Below are 19322 nucleotides of genomic sequence, written 5' to 3'. Positions count from 1 at the left end.
AGGTCGAGGGTAGCGCAGTGTTTCTCTGGAAGCTGATCATGCTTGAATGTAAATGCAGCATTCAGTGAATTGTTTGTGATGAAATAGTTTCGTGTTTCTGACGGTTATCGGCAGGGAAATTCCACACATTCAAAGGAAGTGAAATCAACCGCAGGAATCTGAATTCCAGCTTTGTGACTTTACATCTATACGGTAGCGTCGTATAGACAAGCTTGCCTTTGACCTTCATTCATGCTGTGGGGTTTTGTAATATTATAATCCTGTTCGATTAGTTAACATGCATCAAGTTTTAATGAAATAAGGATAGCATTTATTAATTTAGCCTAACTTGTGCTATTGTTTGTTATTAATTCAGGTTAATTTCATAATACACCATTCAAAAGTTTGGAGGTCAGTAAGATGTTTCTGCTCACCAAGGTTGCATTTATTTGATTAAAAATGCAGTAAAATCAGTACTAATTCTGAAATATTATTATAATTTAAAATAACTGTTTTCTATTGTAATATAATTTATTTCTGTGATCAAATCTGTATTTTCAGCATCATTACTCCAGTCTTCAGTGTCACATGATCCTTCAGAAATCACTCTAATATGATGATTTGATGCTCAATAAAGATATCTGATTATTATCAATGTTGAAAATAATTTTTTTCAGGATTCTATGATGAATAAAAGTTCAAAAGAACAGCATTTATTTGAAATAAAAATGTTTTGGAACATTATACATGTCTTTACTGTCACTTTTGATCATTTTAATGCATCCTTGCTGAATAAAAGTATTTATTTCTTTAAAAAAAAAAAAAAATCTTACTAACCCCAAGTTTTTGAATGGTAGTGCATAGTGTTTCTACATAATAAACAACATTTTTAAATTAAGAAGAGTCTCTTCTGCTCACCAAAGCTGCATTTATTTGATCAAAAATACAGTAAAAATTCAGAAATATTATTAAAATTTAAAATAGCTGTTTTCGATGTGAATATATTGTAAAATATAATTTATTCCTGTGATCAAAGCTGAATTTTCAGCATCATTACTCCAGTCTTAAGTGTCACATGATCACATTCTAATATGCTGATTTGCTGCTCAAGAAACATTTCTGATTTTATCAATGTTGAAAACATTTTTTTTTTTTTTAGGATTCTTTGATGAACAGAAAGTTGAAAAGAACAGCATTTATTTTAAATAAAAATGTTTTAAAAACGTTTGTCACATTTGACCAATTTAATGCATCCTTGCTGAATAAAAAGTATTAATTTCTTTAATAATAAAATGAAATCTCACTGACCCCAAATGTTTGAATGGTTGTGTACATCATCTCATTTTAATTTATACAGCTTTAAATGATAAAGTTTTATTTTATATACTGCTGTAAGAGTTTTCTTATTCTGAGTTGATGTTAGCTGTTGTATTACTCCGCTTCACTTCTTGAGAAATGATCTGATGGTCTCGGCTGGAATGCTGAAATATGACATTCATACGGTGTTTGATTTTCCGTTGACGTGATGACGGGCACCTTCACACACGCGGCTCGAGTTCTCAGCTGTCGGGCACCTGCACAAACAGACCTTACAGTAATTCAGTTTCCTTTCTGCTCTGTCTGGGTCTTTTAGTTCAGGACACCATCTCTGGATGAGGTGAGACGGCTCTGTGGACTTCCTCCGGACACGTATGTGGAGGTGTTGTTAGCGTCGTGTTGGACAGTTGTGCTAATTATAGACTTCTGCTTTAATTAGGGCTTCACAGAAGATTTAATTGATTTGGCTGGACGAGTGGAAGGCGGAGTCGAGTGAGTGGGTGTGGTTTAACAGCTGTCAGTCCATAAAGAAACAAGTGTTCAGTCAACAAGCCCCCACAGGCACAAAACACTGCATCTGTCCCCACACACTCACGTTTATATGACACTTGTGCCCCTCTGTGTGTGTGTGTGTGTGTGTGTGTGTGTGTGTGTGTGTGTGTGTGTGTGTGTGTGTGTGTGTGTAATATGCCTTTTTGGCCCTTAATGAATGAGTGAATCTTAAAAAATCTGAACATTTCCCAGTACTTCATAAGAAAGAAAATGTTTTGTATTTGTTATTTATATGTTTTATCTATTGTTGTTTTATATATAAAAAGTATTAAAATATATATTTTTATAGTAACTTTTTGCACTGTGATATTATTTTCATGACGATGCCCCCAAATAAATATTGTGTGTGTGTGTATAAATATGTATATGTATAAATGCTATAAAGCTGTTTAAATCTATATGTTGATTTAAATTGTTTTAACGTATTTATACCTCATGGTAATATTTATTTTTGCCTTATTTTAGTTACAAATATTATAGTTAAAATATAGTGTTATATAATGTATACATATATATTTATGTATACATATACACATATTTATATATAATTTATTTTTTGCCTTATTTTAATTATATTATTTTTAATTTTTTAATTAATTATTTTTTATTTTAATTTTTAATTAATTTTAAATCTATTTATTTGTTTGTTTTTATGCATTTTTGTACAGTAATGAAAATTAGATTTTTTTTTCAATAATATAGTTCGTTTAAAATGTTTTTTTTTTACAGTAATGGGAATTACATTTTTTTATTATTGAGAATTGATTGAGAAAATGTGCTTAAATATCATGAAAATGTCACATTGCAAGAAATCATACTAAAAATAGGATTTTCTGTATGCAATATATTTTTTTTTCAGTTATTGAGAATTCATTGATTGTGACAATGTGCTTAAACCTCATGAAAATGTATTGCAAAAAAACGTGCTGTTCCTAAAAATTATATTTTCTTTATGCAAAATGCAATTATTTACATTTTCTCCATCAATCACAATCAAAAGCTTATATAATGTGCACAATATTGAGCAGATCTCAGTGCCATGTGGACACATTTCAGAGGTGACTGTGCAAATAAAGCAGTGTTTCAGAGGCCAGAAACGCACACACACACACACACCTTCACCCCATACCGAGTCTATGAAAGGGGGTCTGTGACCACGCCTGCCCTCGGGCCGCCACAGGGACCATTAAAGAGAGACGCTCAGCTGTCTGTCTGCGCAAATGTTTAAAGGGCCAACTGGCCCCTTTAAACAGATCCATTCAGACGACGTTAATAAACTACAAACTGAAATTAATCTAAAGAAGGAAATATATCAACAGAGAAGGAAGATTTACTGGTGAATATTTTATAGCAGGAGAAGCAGTTCTGTTTTGTTGCCATCGAAAATCTTTTTGAGGGAGAAACGTTCAGCCAAATGTGACAGAGAATGAGGCCAAGTTCAATTTACTCTCGTCATTTTCAGCCATTTTTATTGCGGGTCACAGCAGTAAAACTCAGCCGAATATATTCTACCTTATTTTTTTATGCCGCGTTTTTAGGTTCAGTTTGCGGTTAAATATATTCCAAAATATATTGTGTTTTTTAATTACTTTTTATGTGTTTTATGTTTTTCTTGTATGACTGCTGGTGCTTAAATCATAATGAGACATGAAACTTGTTGTCTTTAAAGGAACAGTTCATCCAAAATTGATTTAGTCGCCTTCATTGTTTCAAACCTGCACTGTAAAAAATGATTTTTTTGAAGATTATCGGAGTCATTTTACAACAAAATACTATTTCAGTCATTGTACTTCAGAATTATTACAAAGAAATGTCAATTCTTTGTAATTTTTTTTTTTTAATTTACTAGAAATTTCTGCTCAACATTTATTTCAGTGTGTATGGCCTTCTTGCATCCATAAAACACAAAAGAAGATGTTTAGCAGAATGTTCATGCTGCTCTTTTCCATATAATGTAAATGGATGGTGACCAACGGCTGTCAAGCTCCAAAAAGTACCATTAAACTATCTTAACAACAGTCTATATGACTTCTGTACTAAATTCTATAACTCATATGATGATTTGTGTGAGAAAAAGTTAAAAGTGGGACTCCATTTGGCCAAAATCTCACAATATTAAAGTGCTATGTACAAGGTATTTAAGACAGTACTGGCAATGACTCAACGACAGATGCTAGACTTAGACTCTCTTCTCTGCTCCTCAAATACATAAAATATTAGTCTTTATATATATGGTGTTTCTTGAATAAAGAAAATGCTGTACTTATTCAAACATCAGTTCTTTATTTTGAATAATTGCATTGCAAACAAGCAGAGATGCTCCAAACTGTGTGTGGCACTTTATTCACGATAGAGGTGGGTGGAGTTATGAGGTTTGACTGACAGTTTGACTATCCAATGGAGTTATGAGGTTTAGTCAAAAGCTCTTTTTAAAACTTTTCATTGGTTAAATATTTGCAAAACCCACAGATAGATGTAAAGGGTGACCAATAGTAAAAATTATGACTTTCTGTGTTGCACATACAGGTTTGCAACAACGTGAGGATGAGTAAATTATGACTATTTTCATTTTTAGGTGAACTATCCCTTTAAAAGCATAACTGAATGTAAAGTTGCTGGTCTCACACCCCTCCATCCTCTCTCCTCTCGTCTGTTTTGACTCTCTGTCGTTTGTGGGAATGATGACGGTGGTGAGCAGACCTGAGCGTGCAGCAGGCATGCGTGTTACTCCCGCGAGTATGTGAATGAATGACGTTTGTTCTGCTGGAGATTGTAGCTCCTCATGAGTGAAACGGAGAAACAAAAGCAGCTTTGAGAGCGAGAGATAAGCCTCCGCCGCGGCCCCCTGGAACGCTTCTGGCCGCCGTGTTGCGGCACGTGGCGAAGACCTTGATATTATCATGTGCGTCAGGTGCTCCTGATACACTTCCTGTTCCACAAAACAGGCCTCCTGCCTTTCTGTCTTTTTTTCTTACTTTTTTTCTTTTTCTTTCTTTCAGGGACGAGGCCAAGTTGTGAAATTTGGCACACTTATTAGGGAGTGTCTCAATGTGCCCTGATTACTTCCTTCTTTGTGTGTTTGTTTGTTTGTTTGTTCGATCTATGTACTTTGAATGTTGACCCTGAAAAAGTTTGATGGTTTATAGACCAGATAGATAGATAGATCTGTATATCTGTCTGTCCGTCCGTCCGTCTTTCTGCCTATCTGTCTGTCTACCCTTCAGTCCGTCCATCCGTCCGTCTTTGTCTGTCTGTCCGTCCGTCTGTCTTTTTGTCTGTCTGTCTATGTCCATCTGTTTTTTTGTCTGTCTGTCTGTCCGTCTTTTTGTCTCTCTGTCCGTCCATCTTTTTGTCTGTCTGTCCATCCGTCCGTCCGTCTTTTTGTCTCTGTCCATCCGTCCATCTTTTTGTCTGTTTGTCTGTCAAAGAGACAGATGGATAGAGAGACAGACAGACAAAAAGAGGGACGCTCTTTTTGTCTGTCTGTCTCTCTATCCATCTGTCTTTTTGTCTGTCTGTCCGTCATTTTGTCTGTCTGTCTGTCATTTTGTCTGTCTGTCTGTCTATCGGTCTGTCCGTCCATCTTTTTGTCTGTCTGTCCATCTCTTTGTCTCTCTGTCCGTCCATCTTTTTGTCTGTCTGTCTGTCTGTCTATGTGTCCATCTGTCTTTTTGTCTGTCTGTCTTTCTGTGTGTCCGTCTGTCTGTCCATCTTTTTGTCTGTCTGTCCGTCATTTTGTCTGTCTGTCTGTCCGTCCGTCCGTCTTTTTGTCTGTCTGTCTGTCCATCCGTCTGTCTTTTTGTCTGTCTGTCTGTCCGTCTTTTTGTCTGTCTGTCCATCCGTCCGTCTTTTTGTCTGTCTGTCTGTCCATCCGTCTGTCTTTTTGTCCGTCTGTCTGTCCGTCTTTTTGTCTGTCTCTGTCCATCAGTTTTTTTTGTCTGTCTGTCTGTCCGTCTTTTTGTCTGTCTGTCCATCCGTCCGTCTTTTTGTCTGTCTGTCTGTCCATCCGTCTGTCTTTTTGTCCGTCTGTCTGTCCGTCTTTTTGTCTGTCTCTGTCCATCAGTTTTTTTTGTCTGTCTGTCTGTCCGTCATTTTGTCTGTCTGTCTGTCATTTTGTCTGTCTGTCTGTCTATCGGTCTGTCCGTCCATCTTTTTGTCTGTCTGTCCATCTCTTTGTCTCTCTGTCCGTCCATCTTTTTGTCTGTCTGTCTGTCTGTCTATGTGTCCATCTGTCTTTTTGTCTGTCTGTCTTTCTGTGTGTCCGTCTGTCTGTCCATCTTTTTGTCTGTCTGTCCGTCATTTTGTCTGTCTGTCTGTCCGTCCGTCCGTCTTTTTGTCTGTCTGTCTGTCCATCCGTCTGTCTTTTTGTCTGTCTGTCTGTCCGTCTTTTTGTCTGTCTGTCCATCCGTCCGTCTTTTTGTCTGTCTGTCTGTCCATCCGTCTGTCTTTTTGTCCGTCTGTCTGTCCGTCTTTTTGTCTGTCTCTGTCCATCAGTTTTTTTTGTCTGTCTGTCTGTCCGTCTTTTTGTCTCTCTGTCCATCCATCTTTTTGTCTCTGTCCGTCCGTCCGTCTTTTTGTCTCTGTCCGTCCGTCCATCTTTTTGTCTGTTTGTCTGTCCGTCCGTCTTTTTGTCAGTCCGTCCGTCTTTTTGTCTCTGTCTCTCGTCTTTCTGTCTGTCAGTCCGTCCGTCCGTCCAACTTTTTGTCTGTCCGTTCTATATTTTTTTGCTCTTTTTTTTGTTCATTCATTTTCTAAATTTTTTTTATTTTTTCTATCTAGCCACTTTCATTGTTTTACTTCTTTAATTTATTCATTCTTTCCTTTTCCTTCTTGTTTGTTTGTTTCTTTTTTGTTTGTTTGTTAGTTTTTGTGTTCTTTCTTTCTTTCATTGTTGATTTCTGCTTTACTGCTTTCATTTATGATTTTTCACTTCCATCATCCTACTCTCTCTATCTCCATTCCTCCTCCTGCTGTCCTTCTACAGGCTTTCTGTTTTGTTTTGTTGTTTTTTTTTTTTTTTGTTCTTTTTTGAAACACAAAGAACATACTGTATCTGCCACCCTTAAACGGACTCGTTCATCTTGGCTGAAGGGCGTTGCTGTGAATCTGAGCACACTCGCTCAGGTCACTAAAACTCACATTCAGCACTTCACACGAGTCACTTCAGTTCTCCAGATCACCGCTGTGCTCGGATCCAACACACCTCAACCTGCTGCCTGATCAATGTGTGCAAAATCTCTAAATTTTACATTTTCAAAAGCAAAATTTCCACCATGTTGCCAAACTGTTTGGTTTCTAAAGTGTCCTGGGTGGTTGCTAGGGCATTCTGGCTGTTGCTAGGGTGTTCTGAGTTGTTGCTAGGGTGTTTTGCATGGTTGCTAGGGTGCACAAATGCTGCAGGACACACACACACAGACACTGAAGTTTACTACTTAGTGTTACAGGTTTGTTCAGATTGTTTGAGTACTTTCAGTACTGAAAAAGTTTATAACCTTGAGCTCAGAAACAGTTTGACACAAGACTGCCGGTGCGGTAAGACATGAACATGTTTATCTGCCAGTATGGGGGCTGTGGTGGGCCGTGGTGGGCCGTGGCCGTCCTGGTGCGTGAAGACATGTGATATGAGGACAGCTGTCACGAAACACATGCAGGGACCCCAGAATACACGACTGACATCACGAAACACCCCAGCATTCATGCACTTCATTTGCCCTTCGTGGAGTGATTCATTGGACACTCGTTCATGTGTTTTTCGAAACAATATGATAAATAGCCAAAAATAAGTCACAAATCAAATGGGCAACAGGGTTGTGTATTAGTCAAAGTTTGATGAAGAATGCCTTTCAAATTGCTTTTGAGGTAGGAAACAGGATGCAGAATTGAAAATATCACTGTAATTTTTAAGACAAACTTTGAATGGATGGATGGATGGACGGACGGACAAACGATTGATTGATTGATTGATGGATGGATGGAGGGATGAGTGATGGATGGATGGATAAATGGATGGATGGGTGGACGGACAGACATGATAAATGGATGGATGGATGGACAGATGATTGATGGATGGGTGATTGGATGGATGGACGGATGATTGATGGATGGGTGATTGGATGGATGGACGGATGGATGATGGATGGATGGATGGATGGATGGACGGACAGACGATTGATTTGATTGATTGATTGATGATGGATGGATGGATGGACAGACGGACGATTGATGGATGGATGGGCGGACGGACGGACAGATGATTGATGGATGAATTGATGGAGGGATGGATGGATGATGGATGGATAGATGGACGGATGATGGATGGATAGACGGATGATTGATGGATGGATGGATGGATGGATGGATGGATGGATAGATGGATGGATGGGCGGACGGACAGATGATGGATGGATGGATGGATGAATAAATGGATGGATGGACGGATGATGGATGGATGGATGGACGGACGGACAGACAGATGATGGATGGATGGACAGACAGACGATTGATTGATTGATGGATGGAAGGATAATTGATGGATGGATGGATGGATGGATGGATAAATGGATGGATGGGCGAAAGGACAGACGATGGATGGATGGATGAACAGATAATGGATGGATGGGTGATTGGATGGATGGACGGACGGACGATTGATGGATGGGCGGATGGACGGACGGACGATTGATGGATGAATCAATGGAGGGATGGATGGATGGATGATGGATGGATAGACGGATGATTGATGGATGGATGGGCAGACGGACGGACGGAGAGATGATGGATGGATGGATGGATGATGGATGGATGGATGATGGATGGATGATTGATGGATGGATGATGGATGGATGGATGGACGGATGATTGATGGATGGATGATTGATGGATGGATGGATGGACAGATGGACAGACAGATAATGGATGGATGGATGGATGGATGGACGGACGGACGATATGGATGGATGGATGGACAGATGATAGATTGATGGACAGACAGACGGAAGGATGGAGGGATGATAGGTGTATATTCTGATATTCTGTCCCACAACAAACATCAAAACATCTCCAAAACACAGTTTCAACCATTTTTGCAATCTAAAGCTCTGGCTTCAATCCAAGCCTCAATCTGACATGTGAAGACACGGCGGAGACGCTGTGAGACGGTGTGTAGTCAGCCGATTCAAAACAAGCTAAAGCTTCATCAACGGCTGCTCATCCACACCAGCTGAAGTACGAAATGCTGGTCGGATCCCAGAGCTCTTATCAGCGCAGTGAATGAACGGAGCGTGTTGTTTTTCCCAGAGCTCATAAAGATAAAATTCTTCTTTTTGGCGAGATGATTATTGACTTAACCATGATAGATGGAAGCAAAGTCTGTCTGGTGTTTTGCATTTAATCTTCCGGAAGAAAAGATCCAGTTGGCAAACTCAGAGAGAAACTATTTACTACTATTTAGTGGTGCAAAACTGGAGTAGGTGTGTTATTTCTTTTCTCATCTATCATCCTTCAAACAAGATATTAACAAAATTTTAAGTGTTGCTTGCTTTACAAGTAAATTCATCTTGTTTTAAGGATTTGTAGATATGCTACATTTGATTAAGGAATTTGTTTGCAGCGATTAACCAGCTTTTGAATAGTCATTTTTGCAGGAGAAACTGGAATATTGTATCATTAAAAGAAAAGGGAACAAACAAACACCTTTGTGGTTCATTCTGGCTCTCGCTTCTGGTGATTTGGACGTAAAACATCAAACCCACACCCTGTTCTCAGAGCAGTTTATTAAACACTAAAGTTTGCGAGGTGAATTTGCAGTCCAAGCACAATTTTTGTGGCTGTTTTCGGGTTGTTTTTCCAGAGGTCTCCGTGGGTCAGCGTGCTCCGGCTCCACAGACCAGAGGAATTCCTAATCTGAGCGGAGCGCGTCGCTGGGGAATGCAGATAATGCTGTAGATTATCAATGACATGTTTATGGTTCAGATTTATATTTCCCCTCTAACAGGCAGGCAATGTTCCTTCTCTTTATGAAAATATATTTATGTCGACTCGCTGTGAAACAGCGCACTGTTGAGCTCAGACCTTCTCATGGCTTGTGTTGGCGTTTCATGTTACTGACGCGGCCTGTTTGTGTGTGTGTGTGTGTGTGTGATGGTTAATGCCAAGCAAGGGCTCATAAACTGGGTATTTTAAGTAGTATATCTGAATAAATGACCCATTCTGAAAGAAAAACACTTATGCATGAGAGGTTGTTTCTGACCATTTGTGTTAATGTCGCATTGAATCATATTGTTTGATTTTATTTCTTTTGATATTAAGTTGAATTATGACCGCGAGATTCACTTGTGTCAAGGTTGAAAACTGACTTTTTTTATGCCTTTTAATGCAGTATTTGCTTTTAGTGTTTAAAAATAATGTCTTGTTCAAATAATCTGTGGACACAGTGAAGAGATTTTAGCCTGATTTTCAGACTCTAAGGGTTAAACAGTCTTTCGTAACCTGAGGTTAAGTGCCTCACTGGAGCACAGTGGTGGTTGTTCATGGATTAACCCCTTGCATGGATTGAACCTTCAACCTTTTAGTTAGTAGCCCAGATTTGGGACAACACAACCGCAACAAGCTAAATCTAAACCCTGAAATGAACTAGAAAAACAGCTTTATTTCTCAGCTGAGGCCACGTCTAATCCGGATACATTTGAAAATGCATCTTTTTCTCTACGTTTTGGTCTTCAGTCCACACTGAGACTGCGATTTTTGAAGACGCTCTCGCAAGTGGATAGATATAAAAACGGCTTTTTCACATTTGAAATTGAAATCGATGACGCTTGTTGTATAGTCATGTGATTCATATTGTACTGATAGATGTCTGTGTTTATACTGGTATGTGCCTGCTACATGCTATTCACTTTCACAGTGTTTCTGAGGATAAATGTTATCTTATCTTCATATTGCATTCCTGCAAAGATGACAGAAAATTGAATTGCTGTCCTGCGACAAAACATGAGGGCAGTTGTGTTTTAGACCAAACATGCCATGGCGATTGAGTGTGACCTGTACGTATCTGTAAGTGGTGAGATAATTTGCTAATAAAATGGTCATGTGAAGAATAGCATAAGAACTTTATTAAGTTCTTTATTAATTTGGCTTAATATTTTATTTAGATATGTTAACTTGGAAAGTAGACTTGTTAAAGGTGAAGTAAGTGATTTCTGAGAAACGCTGCTGAAAGTGGATTGGACCGAGCAACACAACACACTACACTAGCCAGTCAGCTGTGTGGGGCATGTCCACTCATGTTGGGGGAGGAGAGAGAGTGAGCCAATCAGCAGTAGGGGCGTGTCCACTCATGATGGGGGAGGAGAGAGAGAGTGAGCCAATCAGCAGTAGGGGCGTGTCCACTCATGATGGTGAAGGAGAGAGGCTGAGCCAATCAGCAGTAGGGGGTGTGTCCATTCATGAAGGGGAGGAGAGAGAGTGAGCCAATCAGCAATAGGGGTGTGTCCACTCATGATGGGGGGAGGAGAGAGAGTGAGCCAATCAGCAGTAGGGGGCGTGTCCATTCATGAAGGGGAGGAGAGTGAGCCAATCAGCAATATGGGTGTGTCCACTCATGATGGGGAAGGAGAGAGAGTGAACCAATCAGCAGTAGGGGGCGTGTCCACTCATGATGGGGGAGGAGATAGAGTGAACCAGTCAGCAGAAGGGGGTGTGTCCACTCATGATGGGGAAGGAGAGAGTGAGCCAATCAGCAGTAGGGGGCGTGTCCACTCATGATGGGGGAGGAGATAGAGTGAACCAGTCAGCAGAAGGGGGTGTGTCTACTCATGATGGGGAAGGAGAGAGTGAAACAATCAGCAGTAGGGGCATGCACACTAATGATGGGGTAGGAGAGTGGGCCAATCAGCAGTAGGGGCGTGTCCACTCATGACATTTTACGCATGCATAGTAAGAAGATTGTAGCTTTTTCCGACATCTTAGTGTGGACGAGAAACTTTTAGAAAATGCTAGTGTAAACGGAGAGAGTTTTGTATCTGAACTAATATCTGTCTGTGTTTTGTAGGTGCTTCAGATGGACGTGAAGTTGGAGAACATCCTGAAGATCTTAATGGAGCATTTCCAGCCCAAACCAGAGCTGCTGCAGAAACCCAGCCAGTACAGCTCCCGCGTCACCGTCATGAAGCGGCTGGGTGTCAGCATGGACGAGAGCCAATGACATGCTTGCATGGAGAACTCGCACTATGCATCGTGGGAAACGGGGTCCGAGAGGAACAACTTGGTGTTTCCTGTTTCTGACTACAAATTGAACATCATCTGTGTAGCCAAGTAGGCGAAGTGGTTGTATGGAGATCCTCAGAATCTCCTAATCCAAGCTAAACTGTCCGTTTGTCATCATTAGGATGCATTATTTGATTGGTTTTATGGTCAGCACTCTCACCGAGGGTGTCGTTCGGACCTGTTTTGGTCAAGCAGGGACGGTTCTTGTGAACAAAACAAAGGCTGAAATCATAAATAACATTTCCAAACTCAGACCGTGAACACGTGCTTTGGGAATGAAAGCCGCCGTTGATGTATGGCTGTGGTAGGGCTTATCAAAATAGCAAAACACACATGATAGATTCTAATGAAGTTTAATAGCGTGCTGAGAAAGGAGGCTATTCACGGCTGTTGACGTTGAGAGGAGAGCCAAGATTCCCAACAGCGGATCAGTCAGAACTCAAACCATGCCATAATACCGTTTTTTCCCCTTGAAGCACCTTTTAGATGCATTTGTTTGATCGAATGATTATTTTTCTCATCCAAGATAATTAAACGTTGAAAGGCGAGGTGAGTTGACGGAAAATGCAATTAATGAGATGAAAAAACACGTTCCACTGTTCTTTTCCAGTAACCGCAAAGCCGTCTTGAGGAAAATACCTTCATCCTGGATCTTTTCTCCAGACATGTTCATCTGATGGCCGTTTGTGTTGCACAGAATTAACATTGAATTCATTTTTTTTTTTTTTTTTTTTTTTTAAAAGCAAAAAGCCACAATGTTACAGTGATGTAAGCGTTCTTATGTCTAAAACCATGGTAAAATCACTGTATCTGACAGCTGCAAGTGGCGTATTGCTTTTATGAAACAGCAATATGAAAAATATGGCAATGCTCAATAAATAGTTTAAACATTTATTGAATATAATAAGAAGTGAAATGAAAATTATTACGTTTAAAAATCATTTAAAAAAAACGTCTACATAATACAAGTACATAATAAAAGTTTGGGGTCGGTAAGATTTTTTAATGCTTTTGAAAGAAGTCTCTTCTGCTCACCAAGGCTGCATTTAATTAATAAAAATTACAGTAAAAACAGTAATATTGTGAAATATTATTACAACTTAAAATAACTTATTTCTATGTGAATATATGTTAAAATGTAATTTATTTCTGTGATTCAAAGCTGAATTTTCAGCATCATTACTCCAGTCTTCAGTGTCACATGATCCTTCAGAAATCATTCTAATATGCTTTTTTTATATTAACATTTCTTATTATTATCAAATTGAAAACAGCTTTATACTTCTGTGGAAATACATTTTTTTCATCATTCTTTGATGAATAGAAAGTTCAAAAGAATAGCATTTATTTGAAATATAATCTTTTGAAACATTAAATATGTCACTTTTAAACAATTTAATATGTCCTCTTGCTGAATAAAAGTATTAATTTATATTTAAAAAAAATCTAACTGACCCCAAACCTTTGAATGGTAGTGTAAACATTAACATAATACATATTAAAATATTAAATACAAAATAGCAACTAATTTAAAATATAATAATGCACAATATGTGGTCACAGGTGTCTGTTTATTGGTATTTCATATTTTTTAAATATATTTTAACCATAACCCTTAATTGTTCTGCACAACATGAGCTGAAAACCTGAAGAAGAGGGAATTTTCTGGCTTGTTTTATGACATGGCCTGCTGCTGACACGACTCTGTACAGTTTTATAAAACAAAAAGCAATGTAAATATTGTAGTAATGCCTTATATTTATATCCATGTAGTGCTGAAGGTTTGGATTCATGTTCTGATGGAATGATAAACTGTGGTGTAAATAAAACATGCATTTAATTATGTATCATGTTGCGTTTTGACGTGCATGCATTGCATGTGAGAGTACCTGTCACGCTTTGAGTCACACGTCATGTGTGAATGATTAAAGTTTGGAGCCTCAAACATGGTCAAACGAGCTGGAGAAATTGAAAATGACATGTTTCCATTGGCTTATTTCTCTTTAGCAAACCACGCATTCTGTGCACCTACATTCAGGTCTTGAATTTCTACTCGGTTAAAGCCTGAAATATGCGACTGAGAGTTGAATATGGGTCGTGTTTTGAGGCTCTGAAGATCCGTACGTCTGCTTTTGTCTCGTTGCCGCTGTTTTAGCTCACTGCCGGGACCTTGAAAGAGAAGTGGAGTCGTCTACAGGCCCAGCTGTGTACAAGAGAGACACTGTCGGCCTTTCATGTACACAGTCTCTGTGCTTTCAAAAGGCCGTTTGATGTCGGAGCGCTCGATCATCCACTATCCTCGGAGATCGGCCTCTTGGAAAAGCATTAGGGATGCAAACTCACATCTGTGACTGCGAGGTTCACTGCTCCTGTGACGTACCAGAGCAGATCCTCACGAAGCACATGGACTCAGGTGATGATTGATTCTCTTTAATGCCGTTTCTCACTTCGGTCTGCTTGCTTAAAATCTTTCAAGGCTGAAAACATACTCATATTTCCTTCTTTATCCCTTAACCCTGTAAAGCCTGACATATGAAACTAGTCTGAAAAATCAGTTTATTAAACATTTAGACCGAATAATTTGATACTTAAGGCTTTTATGGCTCATATAGTCCAATATAGTGAGAATATGGTCAAACTCAAGGAAGGAATAAATGGGTCAATTTTATTCATACATATATATATACATACATATATATATATATATATATATATATATATATATATATATATATGTTGTGTTTTAGATACCGGTCCACATCCTCAAATTCCAGTGGGTCATGAATTGAGAAATCAACTTTTTCTTGAGCTTTTGATATATAAGAGCTCGTCATACTATAAGAATATCCTGTAAGTTTCAGAACTGAAAATTTCCTTGTTAGTCTAATAAAAACGTTTATTGACACCAGATCCAGCGAACGAATGATCCTGGAATGTGCCTATAGATAGATGAAACACCGCCTCCGCAGAAGAAATCAACGCCTACTTCATCATTGCAACGTTAGCCCCGCCCACTGGTGTGTTAGTGAGATGATGAGGAGAGAAGAGCGATACAGGACTAAAATAACATTATTTTTCAAAGGATCCTAATGCTAGGAATATAGTTATTTATTTCCAACAATGTGAATGTCTCAGTTGAGCTTTATTTATTAGTATTCGGTACATTTCACTGCGGATTCTTTGGTAAATCAATTGCATTTCAGCGCATGCTTTGCAAACAGACTTTTACGATATGGACTTGACAGTAATGCAACAACATGTCAGTAACTGTGATAATTAATGCCTGAACAGATATGTAATGATTCATGTACAGTCAGATGATCTTTGTCTGTGTGTCAGTAAACCAAACCAGTGACTAAACGCTCAACTTCACGTTGTTTCTCTTAGTAGGATGAACGCTCCCTTTACAATCGCTGGAGCTGTCAATCAAACAGCAGGGTAGCAAAAATGCCTTTTATTTCTAAATTATGACAATTTTTGATGTAAGCATACTAACATTATAAGTGCACCCCAGGAAACATTATAAAACAATAAAACAACGCAGTTCATGACCCCTTTAACTAGCTAAACCAGCAAAGCTTCTTTGATCAACCAAATTCTCTAAGGCCAATTGGTCAAACTAGCATCATCATCATCTAAGTTTTATCAGCTAGACTATCATAAACCAGATCTGGTACTATGTCAGGTTTTCCACGCTGATTGCTAAACAGAAGTTGGCTGCAAGTGCTAGCCAAAAATCCAGCCACCTCCTCTATAATGGGGCCTGTTTGACCCGATGACAAGCCCGAGCCGTGTGCCCATTACTGGGGGGCCACCTGTGGCCCCGTGGAGGAGCAGTGGTGCCCTATGAAAGCAGATATTGGTATGAACAGGTGTGAGGCGTGGGACGCGGGCAGCTGCGCCTCTTGTGTTCTAGAAATAGCTGAGCAGAAAACAGTTGCACCGGCGGCTGTTGTTGTGTTCGACGGAGGGGCAGCAGTGACCCGTCCAACCGTCCACCCTCATGCCTGCCGCTGTCTGGGAGCGCTGGGACGGATCCAGGCCTGATCTGTCTCTTTCTTGCATGAAAAAATGGCAATTTGAATTGACTTTAAGTTGGAAGCCTGATTTGTGACTATAGACCAGCAGTGCCAAAAAAAAAGTCGCTGTTTGGATTTTAATAGGCAAATATTTAAGAGTCTATGATTTGATCATTATTGCAGTGATTATTATGTTTCTAGCGTGTTCTAACCATAATTGATGGAGTATGCTTCTTTTCATTTCTTAAAGGGTTAGTTCACCCAAAAATTAAAATTCTGTCATTAATTACTCTCCCTCATGTCGTTCCACACCTGTAAGACCTTTGTTCATCTTCAGAACACAAATTAAGATATTTTTGATAAAATCCGATGGCTCAGTGAGGCCTGCATAGACAGCAAGATAATTAACGCTTTCAATGCCCAGAAAGCTACTAAAGACATATTTAAAACAGTTCATGTGACTACAGTGGTTCGACCTTAATGTTATGAAGCGACGAGAATACTTTTTGTGCGCCAAAAAAACCAAAAACCGACTTTATTCAACAAAATCTAGTGATGGGCGATTTCAAAACACTGCTTCATGAAGCTTCGAATCAGTGGTTCGGAGCGCGTATCAAACCACCAAAGTTACATGAACTATTTAAACACTTATGACTTAAGGAAGCCTTACGTTATGCAAATTGTTGGTATATTGCATAAAATATGCTGGATGGAAACACAAAGATGCAAATAAATAGGCCTAAATATGCTCAAATGTTTTATTTGGTAAAAATAAACACGTGAAATTTATAAAATATTTCTAGATGTGCATGACTGATACTGGCTACTATCATTACCCTCCCCAAGAGAAGTTCAGAGTAAATTACAGACATTTATTGCATTTAATTTTTTAATTTGTTTTATAACTACAAATTCCATTTACATTTCTATTTTCACTATTTATTTATTTGTTATTTTATTGCATAAATTAAAGTTTGCGTATATTTTCTGCATTAGTAATGTGGCCTAAAATACCGTCACAGCGGCGACTAATCAAATTCACTTCCAAGCGACTGTCGGTCTGTGATCTTGCCCATCTTCATGCCAGTCTGCTGTACAGCTGCGGGAATGTGAATCGAAACACATCATGTTGTTATTGAGCAAACGTCTGGACTCGAGTGTGTGGTGAACTGGGTCGCATTGCTGTGGACTTTTCGTCCAGACGCGAGGAGGATTCCAGGCCTCTGCGCTGGAAACACTTCAGTGGTGCGGCCCGGGTCGGTTTGGCTGTCCCGAGGAGAATGAGAGAAACGAGGGTAGACAGCTGCTGTCGACTGTACCAGCACACGAGTACAGGCCACGTCATGCTCGGGACACAGCCCGAGGACTGGACACACACACACACACACACACACAAACCTGAACGTGCATGTCCATCATGTCGCAGCTGCTGCTTAAAGCCCTTTAAATCTTGATGAGAAGGTCGATCATCAGCCTTATATATAGAGTTGTCTAAAGGTAAAACAAAAATTCGTTGGAACGTCCAGTGAAAAAGTCTTCATTAAAATGTCATCTGCGCGTAATGATGAGGTTTTGACGTGCGCGCGCAGGTATCTGCAGCAGGTCATGTCCAGCGCCCTCACGCATAGCTGAGCAGATTAGCGCGGGAAGGATAATGAAGTCTGTTCAGAAGCCGCCAGCGTGCCGCGCTCGGGCTCCGTGTTTTGGTCTGCATGCTTCAGGAGCGCGAGCTGATAAAAGCCTTTGACTGGCTGCAGGTGGGCCCATCTAATGAACGCTACAGACGGCCAGAGCTGGCGACAGCTGTGCCGCGTGCCGCTATCTGTAGATATGAAAGCCAAGCCAGACAGGCTCTGTGGGTGTGTGGTGTGATAGATTCTACGATTCTGTCTGTCATGTGCATGTTTAATAAAAATGATTGATGGCGATGACTGATGTAGATATTCGCTCTGTTCCACAATCTAGCTGCCGTGTTGTGTACCAGGAGCATAGGCAGCTGCCTGCACTTTTTTTTTTTTTTTTTTTTTGCATTTACCTGCGCTGCTTTTCGTTTTTTTCTAGATAAACATGCACTAGCACTAGCAAAATTGCTGTGCTTAAGTTAAAAGAATTTCAATTTATAAATCGTACTTTTTTCAACGCAAAAATGTTTTGTGTGTGATTGGCTCCTAAAGCAGTATGCTGATTTAAATATATATTCAGTTAGCATACTACCTTTGATTTTGATTGCTCTACATTGGCAACAACTCTGTGCCAAAGTAGAAGTATTAAAGGTAGGGTAGGCAATTTCGGAGTGGCTAGGAATAGCAAGCTAGCTTTGAAATCATAAGATCCCGCCCTCCTTTCAGAGCGTCTCCAAAGCCACGCCTCCACCAGAACACATGAACTAATGCAATTATTTATTTTTTTAGGGAGTAACGCAATATTGTATGCATTACTTTCCATGAAAAGTAACCAAGTTATGCAATTAGTTACTTTTTTAGGGAGTGACGCAATATTGCAATGCATTACTTTCCATGAAAAGTAAATAAGTAACGCAATTAGTTACTTCTTTTTTTAGGGAGTAACGCAATATTGCAATGCATTGCTTTCCATGAAAAGTAAATAAGTTACGCAATTAGTTACTTTTTTAGGGAGTAACGCCATATTGCAATGCATCACTTCCATGAAAAGTAAATAAGTTATGCAATTAGTTACTTTTTTAGGGAGTAACGCCATATTGCAATGCATCACTTCCATGAAAAGTAAATAAGTTATGCAATTAGTTACTTTTTTAGGGAGTAACGCAATATTGCAATGCATTACTTTCCATGAAAAGTAACTAAGTTACTCAATTAGTTACTTTTTTAGGGAGTAACGCAATATTGTATGCATTACTTTCCATGTATAGTAACTAAGTTACGCAATTAGTTACTTTTTTAGGGAGTAACGCCATATTGCAATGCATCACTTCCATGAAAAGTAAATAAGTTATGCAATTAGTTACTTTTTTAGGGAGTAACACAATATTGCAATGCATTACTTTCCATGAAAAGTAAATAAGTTATGCAATTAGTTACTTTTTTAGGGAGTAACACAATATTGCAATGCATTACTTTCCATGAAAAGTAAATAAGTAACGCAATTAGTTACTTTTTTAGGGAGTAACGCAATATTGCAATGCATTGCTTTCCATGAAAAGTAAATAAGTAA

At 39.1% G+C, this 19322-nt stretch overlaps 1 protein-coding gene across 2 annotated transcripts in view; it reads left to right on the top strand.

The window, feature by feature from the left end:
• Positions 1-13935, top strand: part of kcnq1.2 (potassium voltage-gated channel, KQT-like subfamily, member 1.2) — a 150256-nt gene extending 136321 nt beyond the window's left edge. For both annotated transcript variants that reach the window (XM_051884464.1, XM_051884465.1), the window contains exon 18: positions 11897-13935. In XM_051884464.1, the coding sequence (XP_051740424.1) occupies positions 11897-12049 (153 nt within the window). In that variant the 3' untranslated portion in view covers positions 12050-13935. The remainder of the gene's footprint in view (positions 1-11896) is intronic.
• Positions 13936-19322: the final 5387 nt, after the last annotated feature.

This window comes from Ctenopharyngodon idella, chromosome 24 (assembly GCF_019924925.1).
Source record: "Ctenopharyngodon idella isolate HZGC_01 chromosome 24, HZGC01, whole genome shotgun sequence".
In the NCBI taxonomy this organism is placed as follows: Eukaryota; Metazoa; Chordata; class Actinopteri; order Cypriniformes; family Xenocyprididae; genus Ctenopharyngodon; species Ctenopharyngodon idella.
Note: the sequence above shows the minus strand (reverse complement) of the source record. Positions and strands in the feature narration are given on the sequence as shown.